Here is a 16,207-nt window from a genome sequence, read left to right on the forward strand (position 1 = left end):
TTAAGCCACACAGTTTGTGGGACTTTGTTGCAGCAGCCCTAGCAAACCAGTATAACTGTATATCTGTCCATTTATTTGTATCTTCCTTGATTTCATCAGCATTTTATAATTTTCAGCATACAAGCCCTATACATGTCTTGTTGGACATTTACCCAGGTGTTTCTTTTTTTAAAAATAAATGATTATAAATATATTGTTTTAACTTAGTTTCTACATGCTCATTATATATAAAAATGCAATTGTATATAGAAATACAATTTTTTGGTATGTTTTTCTTGTATTCTGCAACCTTGTTGAACTTATTAATTCTAGGACGAATACTTTTTTCTTTAAACTAATTTAAAAGTGTTTTTTGAGATTCCTTGAGATATTCTATGTAGATAGTAATGTCATCTGCAAATAGGGACATTTTTCTTTTTCCAATCTCTACACTTTTTATTTCCTTTTCTTGTTTTTGTTTTTTTTAATATATTTATTTATTTATTTTTGGCTGTGTTGGGTCTTCGTTTCTGTGCGAGGGCTTTCTCTAGTTGTGGCACGCGGGGGCCAGTCTTCATCGTGGTGCGCGGGCCTCTGACTATCGCGGCCTCTCTTGTTGAGGAGCACAGGCTCCAGACGCGCAGGCTCAGTAGTCGTGGCTCACGGGCCTAGTTGCTCCGTGACATGTGGGATCTTCCCAAACCAGGGCTCGAACCCATGTCCCCAGCATTAGCAGGCAGACTCTCAACCACTGCGCCACCAGGGAAGCCCCTCTTTTTCTTGTTTTATTGTGCTGATAGGACTTCCAGTACTATGCTGAGTAAGAGTGGTGAGAGCAGGCATTCTTCCCTTGTTTCCAATCTTAAAGGTAGGAATCCAGTGTTTCACCACAAAGTATGATGTTAACTGTAGGGTTTTTGTATATGTACTTTATCAAGTTGAGGCAGTTACTTTCTGTATGTACTTTGCTGGAAACTTTTGAAAATCATGAATGCTTTTTCTGCATCATTTGGTATGATCATGTGATTTTTTTCTTTGTTATTAGCCTGTTGATTTGGTAGATTACATTGATTGATTTTTGAATATGGAACCAGCTTTGGATTTCTGGAACAAACCCTACTAGGTTGTGGTATATAATGCTTTTAATATATTTTTGGACTTGATTTGCTACTATTTTGTTAAGGATTTTTGCATTTTGTTCACTGGGGGTATTGATCTGTAGTTTTCTTCCTTTGTATTATCTTTGGCTTTAATATTAAGTAATCCTGACTTCATAGAATTTGTTGGGATTAGTTCTCTGCTATTTTCTGGAAGAGATTGTGTAGAATTAGTATTCTTTTAAAATTGTTAGTTAGATTTTACCAGTGAAACCATCTGGCCTGGATATCTTTTTTAAGAGGTTTTAAAATACAGATTCAATTTCTTGAATAGTTAGAAGACTATTCAGATTATCAGTTTCATCTTGGGTGAGTTTTGGTAGTCTGGCTTCTGAGGAATTGGTCCACTTCATCTAGTTTACGTGCATAGAGTTGTTTGTAATATTCCTTATTGTATTTTTAATGTCGGCAGTCTCTAGTGATAACCTCTTTCATTCTTGATATTGGTAAGTTGTGTTCCTTTCTCTCATTCTTTTTTTAATCATTGTTACTAGAAGCCTATCAATTTTACAGATATTTTCAAAGAACCAGCTCTTGGGTTGAGTGATTTTTTTTTTTTTTTCCTATTGCCCTTCTTTGTTTTCAGTGTCATTGATTTCTATTCTTTATTATTTCCTTCCCTTTGCTTTTGGTTTATTTTGCTCTTTTTGGTTATTATGAATAATGCTCCTCTGATATGAACATTCATATACAAATTTTTGCTTGAACATGATTTTAAATTATTTTGGATATATTCCTAGGAGTGGAATTGCTGGATCATGTGGTAATTTTATGTTTAACTTCTTGAGGAGTCACCAAACTGTTTTCTCTAGTGGTTGCCTTATTTTACATTCCCATCAGCAAATGTAACCCTTCAGGGCATAGGCAACTATTGGGTAAATAGAGAGAGTCAGGGCACTGCTGCAGGCAGGAGGCCTTGAGCCTACAGTGTCTATTTTGGGAGGGCTACAGGAAGGTGTTTACTAGGCTGGGCTGGGACTGTGAGGTTGATGAAGGATCATTCTAGGCACATGGGCATAGATTTCCTCACATTTACACTGCTGACTATGCAGCAGCCCCAACCAACAAGAGAAGCCCCCTTCATCCTGCAGTATTTCTCCAACACTATTGAGACAGTTTAAAATCATGTTCAATGTAAAGAAATGATGAAAGGAATCCCATCCATTATCACAGAGCATGTGTTGAAGGGTGAGTTTGGAACAGAGATACAAATTTGGTAACTGGAGCACATGTCATCTGTGTATAATGACAGTTTCTTTCCAGTTCATATACCTTTTATTTCTTCTTTCTTTCTTTCTTTCTTTTTTTCCCTGACAAAGCAAGAGACTTTATTAGGAAGGGGCTCCTGGGTGGAGAACAGCAGGGTAAGGGAACCCAGAAGAACTGCTCTCTGTATTTCTTTCCTTCTAATCCTTTACCTTTTATTTCTTCTTGATGCTCTAGCGAGGACTTCCAATACAGTGTTTAATAGGTGATAACAGGTACTTTTGCCTCATCTTTGATCTCAGGGGACGCTTTCAGTCATTGACTACAAGGTATGAGGTTTGCTATGGTTTGATGTATATGCTTTCTATAGGATTGAGGAAATTCCCTTCTTAGTCTGTTAAGAGTTTTCATAATAAATGGGTGTTGGATTTCATCAAATGCTTTTATTGCCTCTGTTGAATAGATTGTGTGATTTCCTGCCCTTTTTCTGTGAATGCCATTAATTGCATTAACTGATTTTTCAAATGTTAACCAGCATTGTATCCTTGGAACAAAACTTTATTTGGTGTGATATATTATTCTTTTTTATATTGTTCTGGATTAATTTACTAATTTGGGATATGATTTTTACATCTATGGTCATGAAATGTGATTTTCCTTTCTTATATAGTCCCTGTTGGGTTTTGTTATAAAAATTATGCTGGTTTTGTGAGTTGAGAAAGTTTCCTTTTTTGGGGAAGAGTTTGTATATGATTGCTGTAACTTTTTCCTTAAACGTTTGATAAATTTTTTCTAGTGAAACCATCTTGGCTTGGAGTTTTTTTGGGGGGATAGTTTCTAATGGTGGCTTAAATTTCTTCATAAATGTTGATAGAAAACTAGATTTTATATTTCTTCTTTTATGATTTTTGGTAAATTGTGATCTTTTTCCAAGGAATTAGTTCATGTCATCCTAACATGTCGAATTTATTATTTATAGTATCCTCATTATATTTGTAGTAATTTTCTGTCCTTCATTCCTGATATTGGTAATTTGTGGGTTTTTTCCTCTTTTACTAATTATTGCATTTTTTCTACTTTCTCTAGGTTTGATTGGCCATTCTTTTTCCAGCTTCTTGAGATGGAGCTTACCATTGGTTGTTTTTCAGGCTTTCTTATTTTCTGACATATGCATATCAGGTTATAAATTTCCTCTGAGTATAGCTTTTGCTGACATTTTACTTATTGTCTTTACTACTTAATTCTAAATGTAGATTATACATATATATAAACATTAAAATGTAATATATATAATTATATACAATTTAAATTTCAATTATGATTTCCTTTGTTGATTATGAGTTATTTAGAAGTTTTTTTGTCTAATTTCCAAACAGCCAAACAGTTGGGTATTTTCTAGGGTTCTTTTTGTAATTGATATCTACCTTAATTCCATTTTAGTCATAGAACAGTCTGAATGGTTTTAGTACTAAGAAGTTTTTTGTGGCTTATTTTAGGACTTACAATATGGCCAGTTTTGGTAAAGATTCCATGTGTATGTTAAATAGGTTCCACTCATTGTTGGGTGCCATGATTATAAATATGTTGTTTAGGTCAAGTTTCTAATTGACTTGTTTAGATTTTCTGTATTCTCATAGAATTTTTGTCTCACTCTTCTTATTGAGAGAAGTGTATCAAACTCACTCTGATTGTGGATTTGTGTATGTCCCATTTTACTTCTGTTTTTTATTAAAATAATTTAAAGCTGTGTTAAGTGGTACATATATGTTTAGATTTACTTTTTAGTCATGGTGAATTGATTCTTTTATTTTGTCTTTAAGAAATGACCTTCTTTATCTCTGGGAACACTCCTTGTCATAAAGTGTAGTCTTGTTTTTGGTTGGTTCTTTCATTGTTTATTGTTTGCCGTTTTTTTAGTTTTAACCTATCTCTATCCTTATATTGAAAAACGTGTCTTTGTAAACGGCATAGGGTTTTTTTTGTTTTGTTTTGATTTGATTTGTACCTAGTCAAACAACTTTACTCTTTTACATAGTCTTTAGGCCATTTATATATAATGCAATTAGTGATGTACTTGGGTTAATATCTACTATCTTATTACTTGATTTCAATTTTTCCAAACTGTTTTGTATTCTTTTTTCTCTGCTGTCTTGACTTCTTTTGTATTGTTCTATTTCTCTTTATTACCTTGTTAGTTGTGCATTCTTTTATTGCTTACCCTAGAAATTATATGTACCCTTGGCTTATAGTATTATAGTAAAAATAATAACTTCGATCACTCTCCCATTAGTCTTCCTCTGACCCCCGTCTTTATCATTTTATTATTACACATATTAATTTACATGTATTTTGTATGTATTTTAAGACATTATTTTCATTTGTTTATTTTTTAAACTTTTCATATTTTTGTCTCTGCATTGGGTTTTTTAAAAAATTATTTTATTTATTTATTTATTTTTGGCTGCGTTGGGTCTTTGTTGCTGCATGCGGGCTTTTTCTAGTTGCAGTGAGCAGGGACCATTCTTCATTGCGGTGCACAGACTTCTCATTGCAGTGCGCGGGCTTCTCATTGCAGTGGCTTCTCTTGTTGCAGAGCATGATCTCTAGGCTCACAGGCTTCAGTAGTTGTGGCTTGCAGACTCCAGAGCGCAGGCTCAGCAGTTGTGGTGCATGGGCTTAGTTGCTCCGCAGCATGTGGGATCTTCCTGGACCAGGGCTCGAACCCCTGTCCCCTACATTGGCAGGCGGATTCTTAACCACTGTGCCACCAGGGAAGCCCCCATTATTGTTTGTTTATACAGAGAATATTTATATTTTCCCACATATTCACCTCTTTTGTTGCTTTTAATTCCTTTTGAATTTTCATCTTAGATTATTTTTCTTTTGTCTTCTAGTGCAGGTTTGCTAGTGACTAGTTTTCTCAGTTTTTTGTCTGTCTGAAGATGTCTTTACTTTGCCTTCACTTATAAAGGGTATTTTTGCTGGCCATAGAGTTATGGTGAGCAGTTGTTTTCTCTCAGCTCTTTAAGTAGTCATTCTGTTGTTTTATAGTATTCGAAAGTCCAACAACAGTTGTTCTGTTGAAGGTAAGGTGTCTTTTTTCCCACTGGCTGCTTTTAAGATGTTTTTCTTTGGTTTTCAGCAATTTAAATGAGATATGCTTAGGTGTCTTTTTTTAATTATATTTATTCTTCTGGGGATTTGCAGAACTTTTTGAATCTGTGGGTTGTTGTCTTTAATCAGTTTTGACAAATCCTTGGCCATCATCTTTTAATATATTGCCTCTGCTCATTCCCTCTTTCCTCTTTTGAGGTTTCAGTTATGCATATTTTAGATTTTTTTCATGTGTTTTACGCGTCTGTTATGCTCTTTTCTGTATTTTTCAGTATTTTTTGATCTGTGTGCTTCTGTTTGGATATTTCCTATTGCCTTGTTTTCCATTCTTCCAGTTCTATCTTCTGACATATCTAATAAGTTCTTAATTTCAGCATTTATGTATTACACTTATAAAATTTCTCTTTGGTTCCTCTTATGATAGATTCCAATTTTCTGGAATTCTTCATCTTTTATTTTCTTGAACATATTTCTTATATACAGTCTTGTCTACTAAGTCCAATAGCTGGGATTACCAAAACACTGTAATTTTTTCTTTTGTTTTTCAGTCATATGGTCCTGTCTCTTGGAATGCCTAGTATTTTTTATTGAGTAGTAGACATTACAAAATATTGGTGAGCTTCTACATGATGTTATATTACTACTCCAGAGAAAGCTCACCCTTTCTTCTGCTTAGCAGATAAATGGGGGCTGATCACCTTAATTCAGTGAGGGACTGAGCTGAGTTGAGGCTGGGTTTCATTTTTCATAGGTCTCTGCCTCCCTGTCATTTGCCCTTGCTACTGAAGTGTAGTCACTCAGGGGCTTCCAGCTGAGAGTGTGGTATGTTCATTTCCCACTTCCCCTGGCAAGACTTGAACCTCTAATTCATGTTTCCTCATACTGATAAAACTTCCAAAATCTCCACTCTGCTTTTCAGAGCTTTCTTCTTAGCTTCCTAGCCTCCTTCCCTGTGTAGCTTCAGAATTTTCAAATATCTTGAAGGGAAAACTGGCTCTTTGTCAGGCCCAATTCTAGGTACTTCCCCTTTTCACCCATCTGTTCCTTTTGTTTCTCATTTTGTCTGTAGTCTTTTTTTTTTAATTGGAGCATAGTTGATTAACAATGTTGTGTTAGTTTCAGGTGTATAGCAAAGTGATTCAGTTATACATATACATGTATTATTTCTAGTCTTGCAAGACTACCAGAGCTCTGCTGGTTTCTTGGTTCTCTAGCACCAGCCTAGGCTTGATTCTCAGCTTCTTGCCTTATACCCAGATTCAACAGATACCTCCTTGGAAAAGTGGCTGCACTTATCAGACCACCACTCCATGCTTCCGAGCTCTCTAGATTCTTGGTCTGTCTAGTTCTTTTCCTTCACTACTTCTCTAATAGCTTTAAATAGGTATTTTTAAAACTTTCTTTCCTGTATTTTGAAGTTGTTCTTGATGGAAACATTGATTTAACACAAATTACCTGTTCCTACTTGGAAGTGATAGTCACATATAGTTTATTGTTATATATCAGTTATCACATCCATTATAGTTAACTTCTTTGACACCAGTTTCTTTAAGAGACTTGGTTTTCTGACTGTGTTGTGTATAGAAGGACTCTGGAAAATGTTTTATATCGATGTAGAATAAGTTGATTGAGTCTTAATGGAAAGGCCTGGTGGTGAGAACATCTGTTATCAGTTCAAAATCAGCAGTGACTCTGAAACTGTTATATAAACAAGTGGAAAAGATATTTGGTAGTCAAAAGCCTAGATGCACATTTCTTGGGATAATTGATCTATTCCTATGGTTATAATGATGATTTTAGTATGGTTTTATGTTTGGGGCCACTGTTTTTTCTTTTTGTTTCCTTAATATCAGCTTAACATTGTGAGCTCTGTTTACATCATGTGATTTCAGAGTTGAAAGAACTCCCGTTTTTTAAAAAGAATTATTTTAATGTACAAAGAAAAAGAAAATGTAAGACCAAAGTGAGATCTCTTACTACCTCCCACCCTCAAAATATGTACTACTGTGTATAACTACTTCTCTTCCTCCCCCACCCTTTCCTTTCACTTCTTGTCCTCTCTCTCCTATTGATACACGTCAATTGAAGAAAATATAGAAATTGAAATACATAAAAAGAAGAAAATTTAAATCTCTTGTAATCCTATCACCAAGCACTAATCACACTTCTGAGCGTTTGACACATATCTTTTGTGGATTTTTCTATGTAAAATGCATCATATTGTTGTTAATGGTTCTCAGCCAGGCCTTTTCATTAATATCACCTGTAACAATTAAAATATGTATAGATTCTGGGATACACCTCATACTTAACCAAATCAGAATCTCCAGGGATAGGGCTAAGAGGGTTTCGTTGAAAAAAACAAACTCCCTCCCCTTTAGAAAATTTTAATTGCCTTCAGAAATCTTCTAAAACAGATTTAAAAAAAAAAGAATATTGCCGTATTATATGTAGAAAACTTTAACTTGTATGCAACTCTTTATCTAATGATTTGATTTTAACTTTCTCCTAGCCATTCCACCCTATGGTGAATTTGGATTGTTCTCGGGATTTCCGGCCATTTCTTTGTGCACTCTACGCTCCTATTTGTATGGAATACGGACGTGTCACACTTCCCTGCCGTAGGCTCTGTCAACGGGCTTACAGTGAGTGTTCGAAGCTCATGGAGATGTTTGGTGTTCCTTGGCCTGAAGATATGGAATGCAGTAGGTGCGAAAATCATAGATTTTCATGGACCATTACTTATGTTGCAGTATATTTAAAATTATTTGTCTTCTGGTTCATCAGTTTTTAAGAACTTTTTTGAAGTGTGTATATTAGTCATAATTGTGAACAGCAGTTTCATGGCCTCAGAGCTGTTCATTTCCTTAGGAATTTGGAAGCACTAAATGAAAAAGATGGGAAAAGAAAAACATTCTATGAAGAAATTTTTTAAATAATCAAATTAAGAAAAACATAATCAAGATATTGCTTGTTGATTTCTCTCCCTTACAGATTTTTTCTGGTTATAAAAGTAATGCCATTTATTAAAAAATTAGAAAATATAGAGAATATAATCATTTGTTACCTCATTATTAAATATGTTTAATGATTTTAATGGGACTCAAATATCTTTATGATTTAAATGTGTTAATGACTACAGTAGTCCTGTCAGTTCCGTTTTTGTCATGTATTAATATACCCAGACAGAGAAAATGTCAGATACTTTTCAAATCACTTCCAATATATAGATTGTAAGCATTTCCTAAAGGTTTGAGGATATTTACCAGACAGTGTTATAGATTGGTACGAGAGAACATTATTATTAGTTATAACATATACAGTAGTAATACTGTATTTCTTGTATAATAATGTTGTGCCTTTTGTATTCTTAGAGTTTCAAGGATAAAGAATAAGATGAACACTTATATAACTCTTATTACCTAGCTTTGTCCAATCTTACTATTTTGCAATGTTTGTTTCAGATTTTCCTTTTTTTTTTTGGCTGTACCACATGACTTTTGGGATCTTAGATCCCCAACCAGGGATTGAACCCAGGGCCCTGTCAGTGAGAGCACCCGAGTCCTAACCACTGGACTGCCAGGGAAGTCCCCAGATTTCTTTTTTTAAGAAATAAAACAGTACAGATAGAGTTGAAGTTTCCTTTCTTAGTACCCATCTTGATTGCATTTCCTTCTTCTCTCCCCAGAGATGAGATAATCATTATGTTGAATTTGTTGTTAATCATTCCTATCTTTGTTTTTATACTCTTACTACATATATACATATCCATAAACAACATTAAATTTTTTTTACATGTATCTGTGTTTATATCTGTAACTCTGGTTCATTCCTCTTAATTGCTGTATAATGGCCAATTGTATTACCATCCTATAGTTATTTAGCCATCTCCTACTGATGGTCATTTAAGTTACTTCTAGGTTTTTGCTATTATGGGCAGTGCTGCACAGAACACTTTTTTCTCCTTCATGTTTAAAATTAATTTGTTTATCATATGACAGTAGCCCTTGGAGACAGGTGAAAGGCACATGTTGTTACTCTCATTTGACAGATGGAAGAACTTAATAAAACATGTATTAGTTACTTGTAGTCAGTTCACTGGCATTTTGCTTTCTCATATTTGTCTGCTCTATTTCCCACCTATTTAACACACTCTCTTATCTACCCCATCAAACCCTTCATCCACTTTCTCCCCAAAACCTGGTAATATTTATAGTCCCGCTTTCAGAAGTTTGTAGATTTCTTGGTATTTATAACAACAGTTATGAATTACCTGGGCAGGAACCCTATTTTATGTTTTTTGTATCTAACTCCTATTGTTTAGTGGTCTTTTTATTTTAATAGGTTTTATACAAGTATAGAAGTGTCATTATGATCTATGTTTATTTGTTTTGATAGGGTTAAATCTGTTTTATGTCCTCAGTATTGCCTGGGATTGTCTAACTCTTAAATTCTGGCAAACCAATCTTTCATAATAACATTTCATTCTTCCACATCTCTCATATCCTTGTTCCTACTGTACCTGTTTTTCAACTTCATGGACACCCTCAGACTTTTGGGTTCTCCCCCACGCCCCTTATAGCTCCCTTCTTGATCTTACTTATTTTCTTACTTAGGTTAAGCTTTGTGGTCCATCACATAAAGTAATACTTTTGCTAGCAGTTTCAACTCATTCCTTCCACTGTACTTGTTCAGATCTCCAGCTCAACTAATTTCTTACAAATTAATTATGTTGCATATTTAATGATTTAAACCATAGCAACTTTTTTTTTTAACTACCCCAGATCTCTACCATTGTTTTATTATGTTTGCTTTTCACATTTGTCCATCCCTCTATTGATCCATTAATCTACCTTATTCTTTGTATTTCAAAGTAAATTAGAGACAACAGTTATTGCCCTCACAAATATTTTATCAGGTCTTTCACTAACTAGAATTCAACATTTGTCTACAGTTTTTTCTTTCAGTTTAAAACTTTACAAGGAAATGCACAAATCTAAAGATATCTGAGTTTTGACAAGTGCCTGCACCTGAGTAAGCCAAATCCTCAGAAAGATGTAGAACATCATCATTACCATTACCTCATGCCCTCATGCTCCTTGATGGTCAATCCTTGTCTATACCATCCTCTGGAAGAAACTACTGTTTAACATCCTTCCAAAGTATCAATAATTACTTTGTCTATTCTAGAACTTCATACAAATGGAGTCATACAATATGTACTTGTTGTGTAACTCTTCTTTTGCTCAGGTTGAGATTGCCCTTCTTTGCTCTATTTTCAAGACTCATTAATATGTTCTTGTGTTCATCAGTAGTGCTTTTTCTTGCTGAGTAGTCTTCCATTGTATAAATATACTGTATTTTGCTTATCCATTTTCCTATTGATAGACATTTTAAACCATAGCAACTCTATTTGCTCTTTGTCTTTGGTCAGTTTCCAATTTGGTCAACAAGAAAATTTCTGTTCATTCTCCTCAGCACTTATGCCAAATCTATGTCACTCATTTCAAACCCATATTTCACCTTTATTCTGTATTTGACCCGTATTCCCCTCAACCTTAGCCTGTCCTCCTTTCCTGAAAATCCATTAGACCATTTTGCATGAACTGTTGTGGTCTGCTACATCTCAGACCAGTCCTTTTCAATTTATTTTCTTGCATCCTCTTCCTCTTTCTGGTGTTTCTTAGAGTTCTGTTCCTGTTTTTTTTGATTCTGCATGCTTTCCCTGGATAATCCCATCTCACTGATTTTAATTCTTATTCATATGCTGATGGATCCTAAGTCTAAGTCTGTAGCCTTGGCATCTTTCTGCTAAGTTCCAAATCTGCATATCCAGCAGCCACTGGTAACCTGAATTTGTCTCAAATACCTCAATTTTAACATGTCGAAAATTGATTTTACTCCTTGCTCATTTTTTTTATTCCTGGAAGGCATAGTCCTCCTTCATTGACCTAAGCTCCCACATCCAGCCAGTTATAAATTCTGTTGCTTTTATCTAAATAATTTCATAGCTGTCTCATTCTCACTGCCTTATCTGGTTTTAGTTATGGCTCAACTGATATCTCTGCTCTCATTTTGGCCCAGCTCAAGTGTCTTCCACACTCCTTCTAGTCATCTTTCTAATTACTTGGTGAGGGCTATATGAATATATTTATTCAACTATATGAGGGCTATATGATAAATTTATTCAATTTATCATCAATTCAGCAAATATTAATTGGATGTCTTCTGTGTGCTAGACACTATTCTAGATAGCGAAGGTGAGTAGTGAACAAAACGTAGTCTCTGTTCTTATGGAGCTAAAATTCTAGTTGTGGTGGTAGTAGTAGGAGATAAATAAATAGATAATGTCAGATGGTCATGAATGTTAATAAGAAAGAATAGAGTTAGGTGATAGTGATACAATATGGGAAAGCAGAAGGACTCTATTTTCTATGGAGATGTTGAGGAAGTCCTTTTCAATAAGGAGGCAGTGAGACAGGAATCTGAATGAAATGAGAGAACAGGTTATATAGATATCTAGGGAAGAACAGTCCAGGCAGAAGAAGCAGAGCAACAAGTGCAAAGGCTCTGAAGTGGAAGCATGCTGGTATATTCACAGGACACCAAAGAGGCTGGAGTCAAGTGAGTAAGGGAGAAGGGAAGGAAATAAGATCAGAAAAGGACTGGGGGTGGGTCTTTAGAGCTCTCTTACGGAATTTGGATTTGACTGAGTGAGAAGGGAAGCCATTAGAATTTTGAGCAGAAGAGACATGATCATGAACACAGGAGTGACATGTCTTTAAAGGATCACTCTGGCTCTTGTGTGGAGTTGGAGATAAACTGGAAACCACTCCACAAGTCCAGGGATGAGGTACTAATGGCTCAGACTGGGTGGCCGCAGTAGATGAAATGGAAAGTGGTCAGATTCTGGAAACATCGCAAAGTAGAATGACAGGAAGTGCTGGTAGGTTGTGAGGTGGATATGAGGGAGAAGGGGTTTCAAGGAGGACTGTAAGGTTTTTGGCCTGAGCGACTAGAAGAATGGGATTACCATTTGTGGAAATGGAGAAACTAAGGAGTGGAAATCAAGAGTTTGGTTTTGGGAGGGTTAAAGAGTGAGGGGTGTGTATATGGTGAATTGGCAGTTGGATATACAGATACAGCCATTGATATATTTATATCAATGTTTATACATACATACATACACACACATGCACATATATTTCTGGAATGTGCTTACCTCTCCAAACCTTATCTCCTATCACAATTCATGCACTCCTCATGCCCCAGCAATGCTAAACACACCCTGTTCAAACCTCCGTGCCTTTGTTCCCGTTTCTTGCTAGAATACTGATTGCCATACTGCCAATACTGGCAAATACTGATTCAGAGATCCTGTGTTGAGGGTCTTACTCTATGAAGTCTTTCATAACCTCTTCCCCTGAAATAATTAATCCTTCTTTATATCATTTTTATATTTTATATAAGTTTTGATTGCTTCATATATCACACTGCTGTATTTTGTGTTGTGTTTACAAGTTTTTGCCTCCTTTTGGACTCAAGGATAGAGATCCTGGGTTTTGGGGTCTTTTTCTGTTAAAGCCCTGGCATACTGTAGAATTCCAGTAAATGCCTGCATGCAGTAAGTTTCTGTCATTTGGCTTTATAATCCAAGCCCTGTGAAGAAAATGGTTTGTATTAGAAAATAAAAGATTAATCAGCTTCAGTGTAAGGTTATACATATATATGGCAAACTTAATATCAGTGATAGTTTCTTGGAAACTATTTGATGCATATAACTGCTAAATATCTAGTTGGTGGGAGTCTGAAGGCTTAGAAACTGATGCTGGCAAGAAAATTGAAGATGCAGGAAGTTCATGAGAATAGTACTCTCAATAGTGTATGTCTGCAGCACAGCCCTGTTTTTTCTGTACTATGGTTATGACGCTTTCTCAAGTCTGGAAAATTGTCAAAATGCAGATTTCTTTGGCCTTAACACAGGCATACTGAAATAAGATTTGAGGTGGTGAGGACCAAGAATTTGTATTTTAAAATGACCTTAAGTTTTTCTCATGCACGTCAGTGTTCGAGAATAACTGGAATAGAGAATGCAGTGGATTGGAGAGACATTAGTAGTGGTAGGAAAGAACTAGTTGACATTAGAGACCTTAGGAGGACTTTAATTAACCAATATGGTAAGCAGAGAGTGAATTTTAAATGGGAAGAAAAGATCTAAAACTAAGCCACTTGTAAGGATTTTTAGTGCTAATCTAACTCAAAACACTTTGGGCCATGCAATTAGGGAAGATTTTTAACACTTATTTTTAAGAAAGTTCTATTTGAGTCTAGGGTAAATTGAGGACTATATTGTAATTAAACTTTAGAAAGAAGTAACTTTTAGCTACTATTCTGTTGGAGCTTTTTTTTAATGTATATTATATATATATATTTTTTTTAATTTATATTTTGAAATCTTACTCTAAACTGTGTGTCCTAAATAAATAGTATGTAAATACACTATTTATTGATGGCTATGCCTGACTACTTTAATAAAGAGTAATTTTTGAAGCCAAAACAAAATTAAGTATAAATTTTTCATTTTTTTTTGTCAGCTGTGTAAAATCTAGTTTTATGACCCACAAACAAAATATGACCATTTGCATTATTTCTTCCACTTAATTGTAATGTGCTCCAAGGACATAAGAATACACCACAGGTGCTAAATTTGGAAATCCAGATCATTAGGTTCCCAATAAGTAAAAATGGTTCTCGTCTTGTATTTTTAGGTTCCCAGATTGTGATGAGCCGTATCCTCGACTTGTGGATCTGAATTTAGCTGGAGATCCTACTGAAGGAGCCCCAGTGGCAGTGCAGAGGGACTATGGTTTTTGGTGTCCCCGAGAGTTGAAAATTGATCCTGATCTTGGCTATTCTTTTTTGCACGTGCGTGATTGTTCACCTCCTTGTCCAAATATGTACTTTAGGAGAGAAGAACTTTCATTTGCTCGATATTTCATAGGATTGATTTCAATCATTTGCCTCTCTGCCACATTATTTACTTTTTTAACTTTTTTGATTGATGTCACAAGATTCCGTTATCCTGAAAGACCTATTATATTTTATGCAGTCTGCTACATGATGGTATCGTTAATTTTCTTTATTGGGTTTTTGCTTGAGGACCGAGTAGCCTGCAATGCATCTAGCCCTGCACAATATAAAGCTTCCACAGTGACACAAGGATCTCATAATAAAGCCTGTACCATGCTTTTTATGGTACTCTATTTTTTTACTATGGCTGGCAGCGTTTGGTGGGTAATTCTTACCATCACGTGGTTCTTGGCAGCTGTGCCAAAGTGGGGTAGTGAAGCTATTGAGAAGAAGGCATTGCTATTTCACGCCAGCGCGTGGGGCATCCCTGGAACTCTAACTATCATCCTTTTAGCGATGAATAAAATTGAAGGTGACAATATCAGTGGCGTGTGTTTTGTTGGCCTCTACGATGTTGATTCATTGAGGTATTTTGTTCTTGCACCCCTCTGCCTGTATGTGGTAGTTGGGGTTTCACTTCTCTTAGCCGGCATCATATCCCTAAACAGAGTTCGAATTGAGATTCCATTAGAAAAGGAGAACCAAGATAAACTGGTGAAGTTTATGATCCGGATTGGTGTTTTCAGCATTCTTTATCTTGTACCACTCTTGGTTGTAATTGGATGCTACTTTTATGAGCAAGCTTACCGTGGCATCTGGGAAACAACATGGATACAAGAACGCTGCAGAGAATATCACATTCCATGTCCATATCAGGTAAGGGAAACCTTGTTCTAAATTTCAGAATATGTGACAGTGAAAAGAGCTAATCTTAGCTAATTGTTTTTTTGTTGTTGTTATTTTGTCTTTTTTTAACTCTTCATGAACGACCTGTACATTAAAATTTTAAAGTGAAGATAATGAACAAATTTACTGTAGTAAGAATGTCATACACATGTTTCTATAAACATTTTCCTTTTAAAAGGTGACTTTTAGAAGTCCAAGCTGTGGGCTTTTAAGCACTTTACTTCTGTTATCCCAAAATAGTTGCTTGTTGATTATTTAGAAGTCTGCAGGTTTGAGGGGAAGTTGTTGATTAAAAGGCAGTGTCTTTCTGTGGAAATTTTACTGATATTCAGAATAAGGATTGTTTTAACAGTTTTGCAAAAAAAAAAAAATAGGACACAGTTGTACAAACAAGTTCATCTCTTAAATAGTCTTGGTTTTTCTTTTTGGCATACTGAAGTGTTTTACCTTTGAGTTTAAAGAGATCAAATAATCATAGAATCATAGAATTTTAGATCTAGAGAGGACTTTAGAGATCATTTATTCAGGTTCCCTCTATAATTTAGAGTTTTTAAACATCTGTCTCATTTGAGGCTTAGAATTACTAAGTGACTTGTTCACACTCCGCTTGGATTTAGTTCTAGGAGAGGTGTGGAACAAGGAAAGCAGTTTAGAGGGATTGATGCTAAGTATTTATCTCTCTCATCTTAAAACCTCTCTAGAACCTATGCTCCTAGCTATTACCCTCTCTTCTTTCTTTTAAGACAAGTTTTCTTGAAAGAATTGCCTCCACTTGGTGTCTCATGTTCATTATGCTCCAGCTTCCCCGTTCTCAAAGTGCACCAGCCACCCTTTCATCTCCCCCAACCCTTACGTTTCTCTAATACCTTTTAAATACCTTTATTAAAGTACTTATGCATTATAGATAACTTACGTTTACTTGTCTCTTTTCCCTA

At 35.3% G+C, this 16,207-nt stretch overlaps 1 protein-coding gene across 3 annotated transcripts in view; it reads left to right on the forward strand.

Moving 5' to 3' along the window:
- Nucleotides 1-16,207, forward strand: part of FZD3 (frizzled class receptor 3) — a gene marked incomplete at both ends in the record, with an annotated part of 79,873 nt that overhangs the window by 10,885 nt on the left and 52,781 nt on the right. For 2 of the 3 annotated variants that reach the window (XM_082655842.1, XM_082655843.1), the window contains 2 exons: nucleotides 7,969-8,165; nucleotides 14,225-15,242. In XM_082655842.1, coding sequence (XP_082511968.1) covers nucleotides 7,969-8,165; nucleotides 14,225-15,242 — 1,215 coding nt within the window. The remainder of the gene's footprint in view (nucleotides 1-7,968; nucleotides 8,166-14,224; nucleotides 15,243-16,207) is intronic. The other variant, XM_082655844.1, reaches the window with a different exon arrangement.

This window comes from Grampus griseus (genome assembly GCF_964374135.1).
Source record: "Grampus griseus genome assembly, chromosome: 6".
Taxonomy (NCBI): Eukaryota; Metazoa; Chordata; class Mammalia; order Artiodactyla; family Delphinidae; genus Grampus; species Grampus griseus.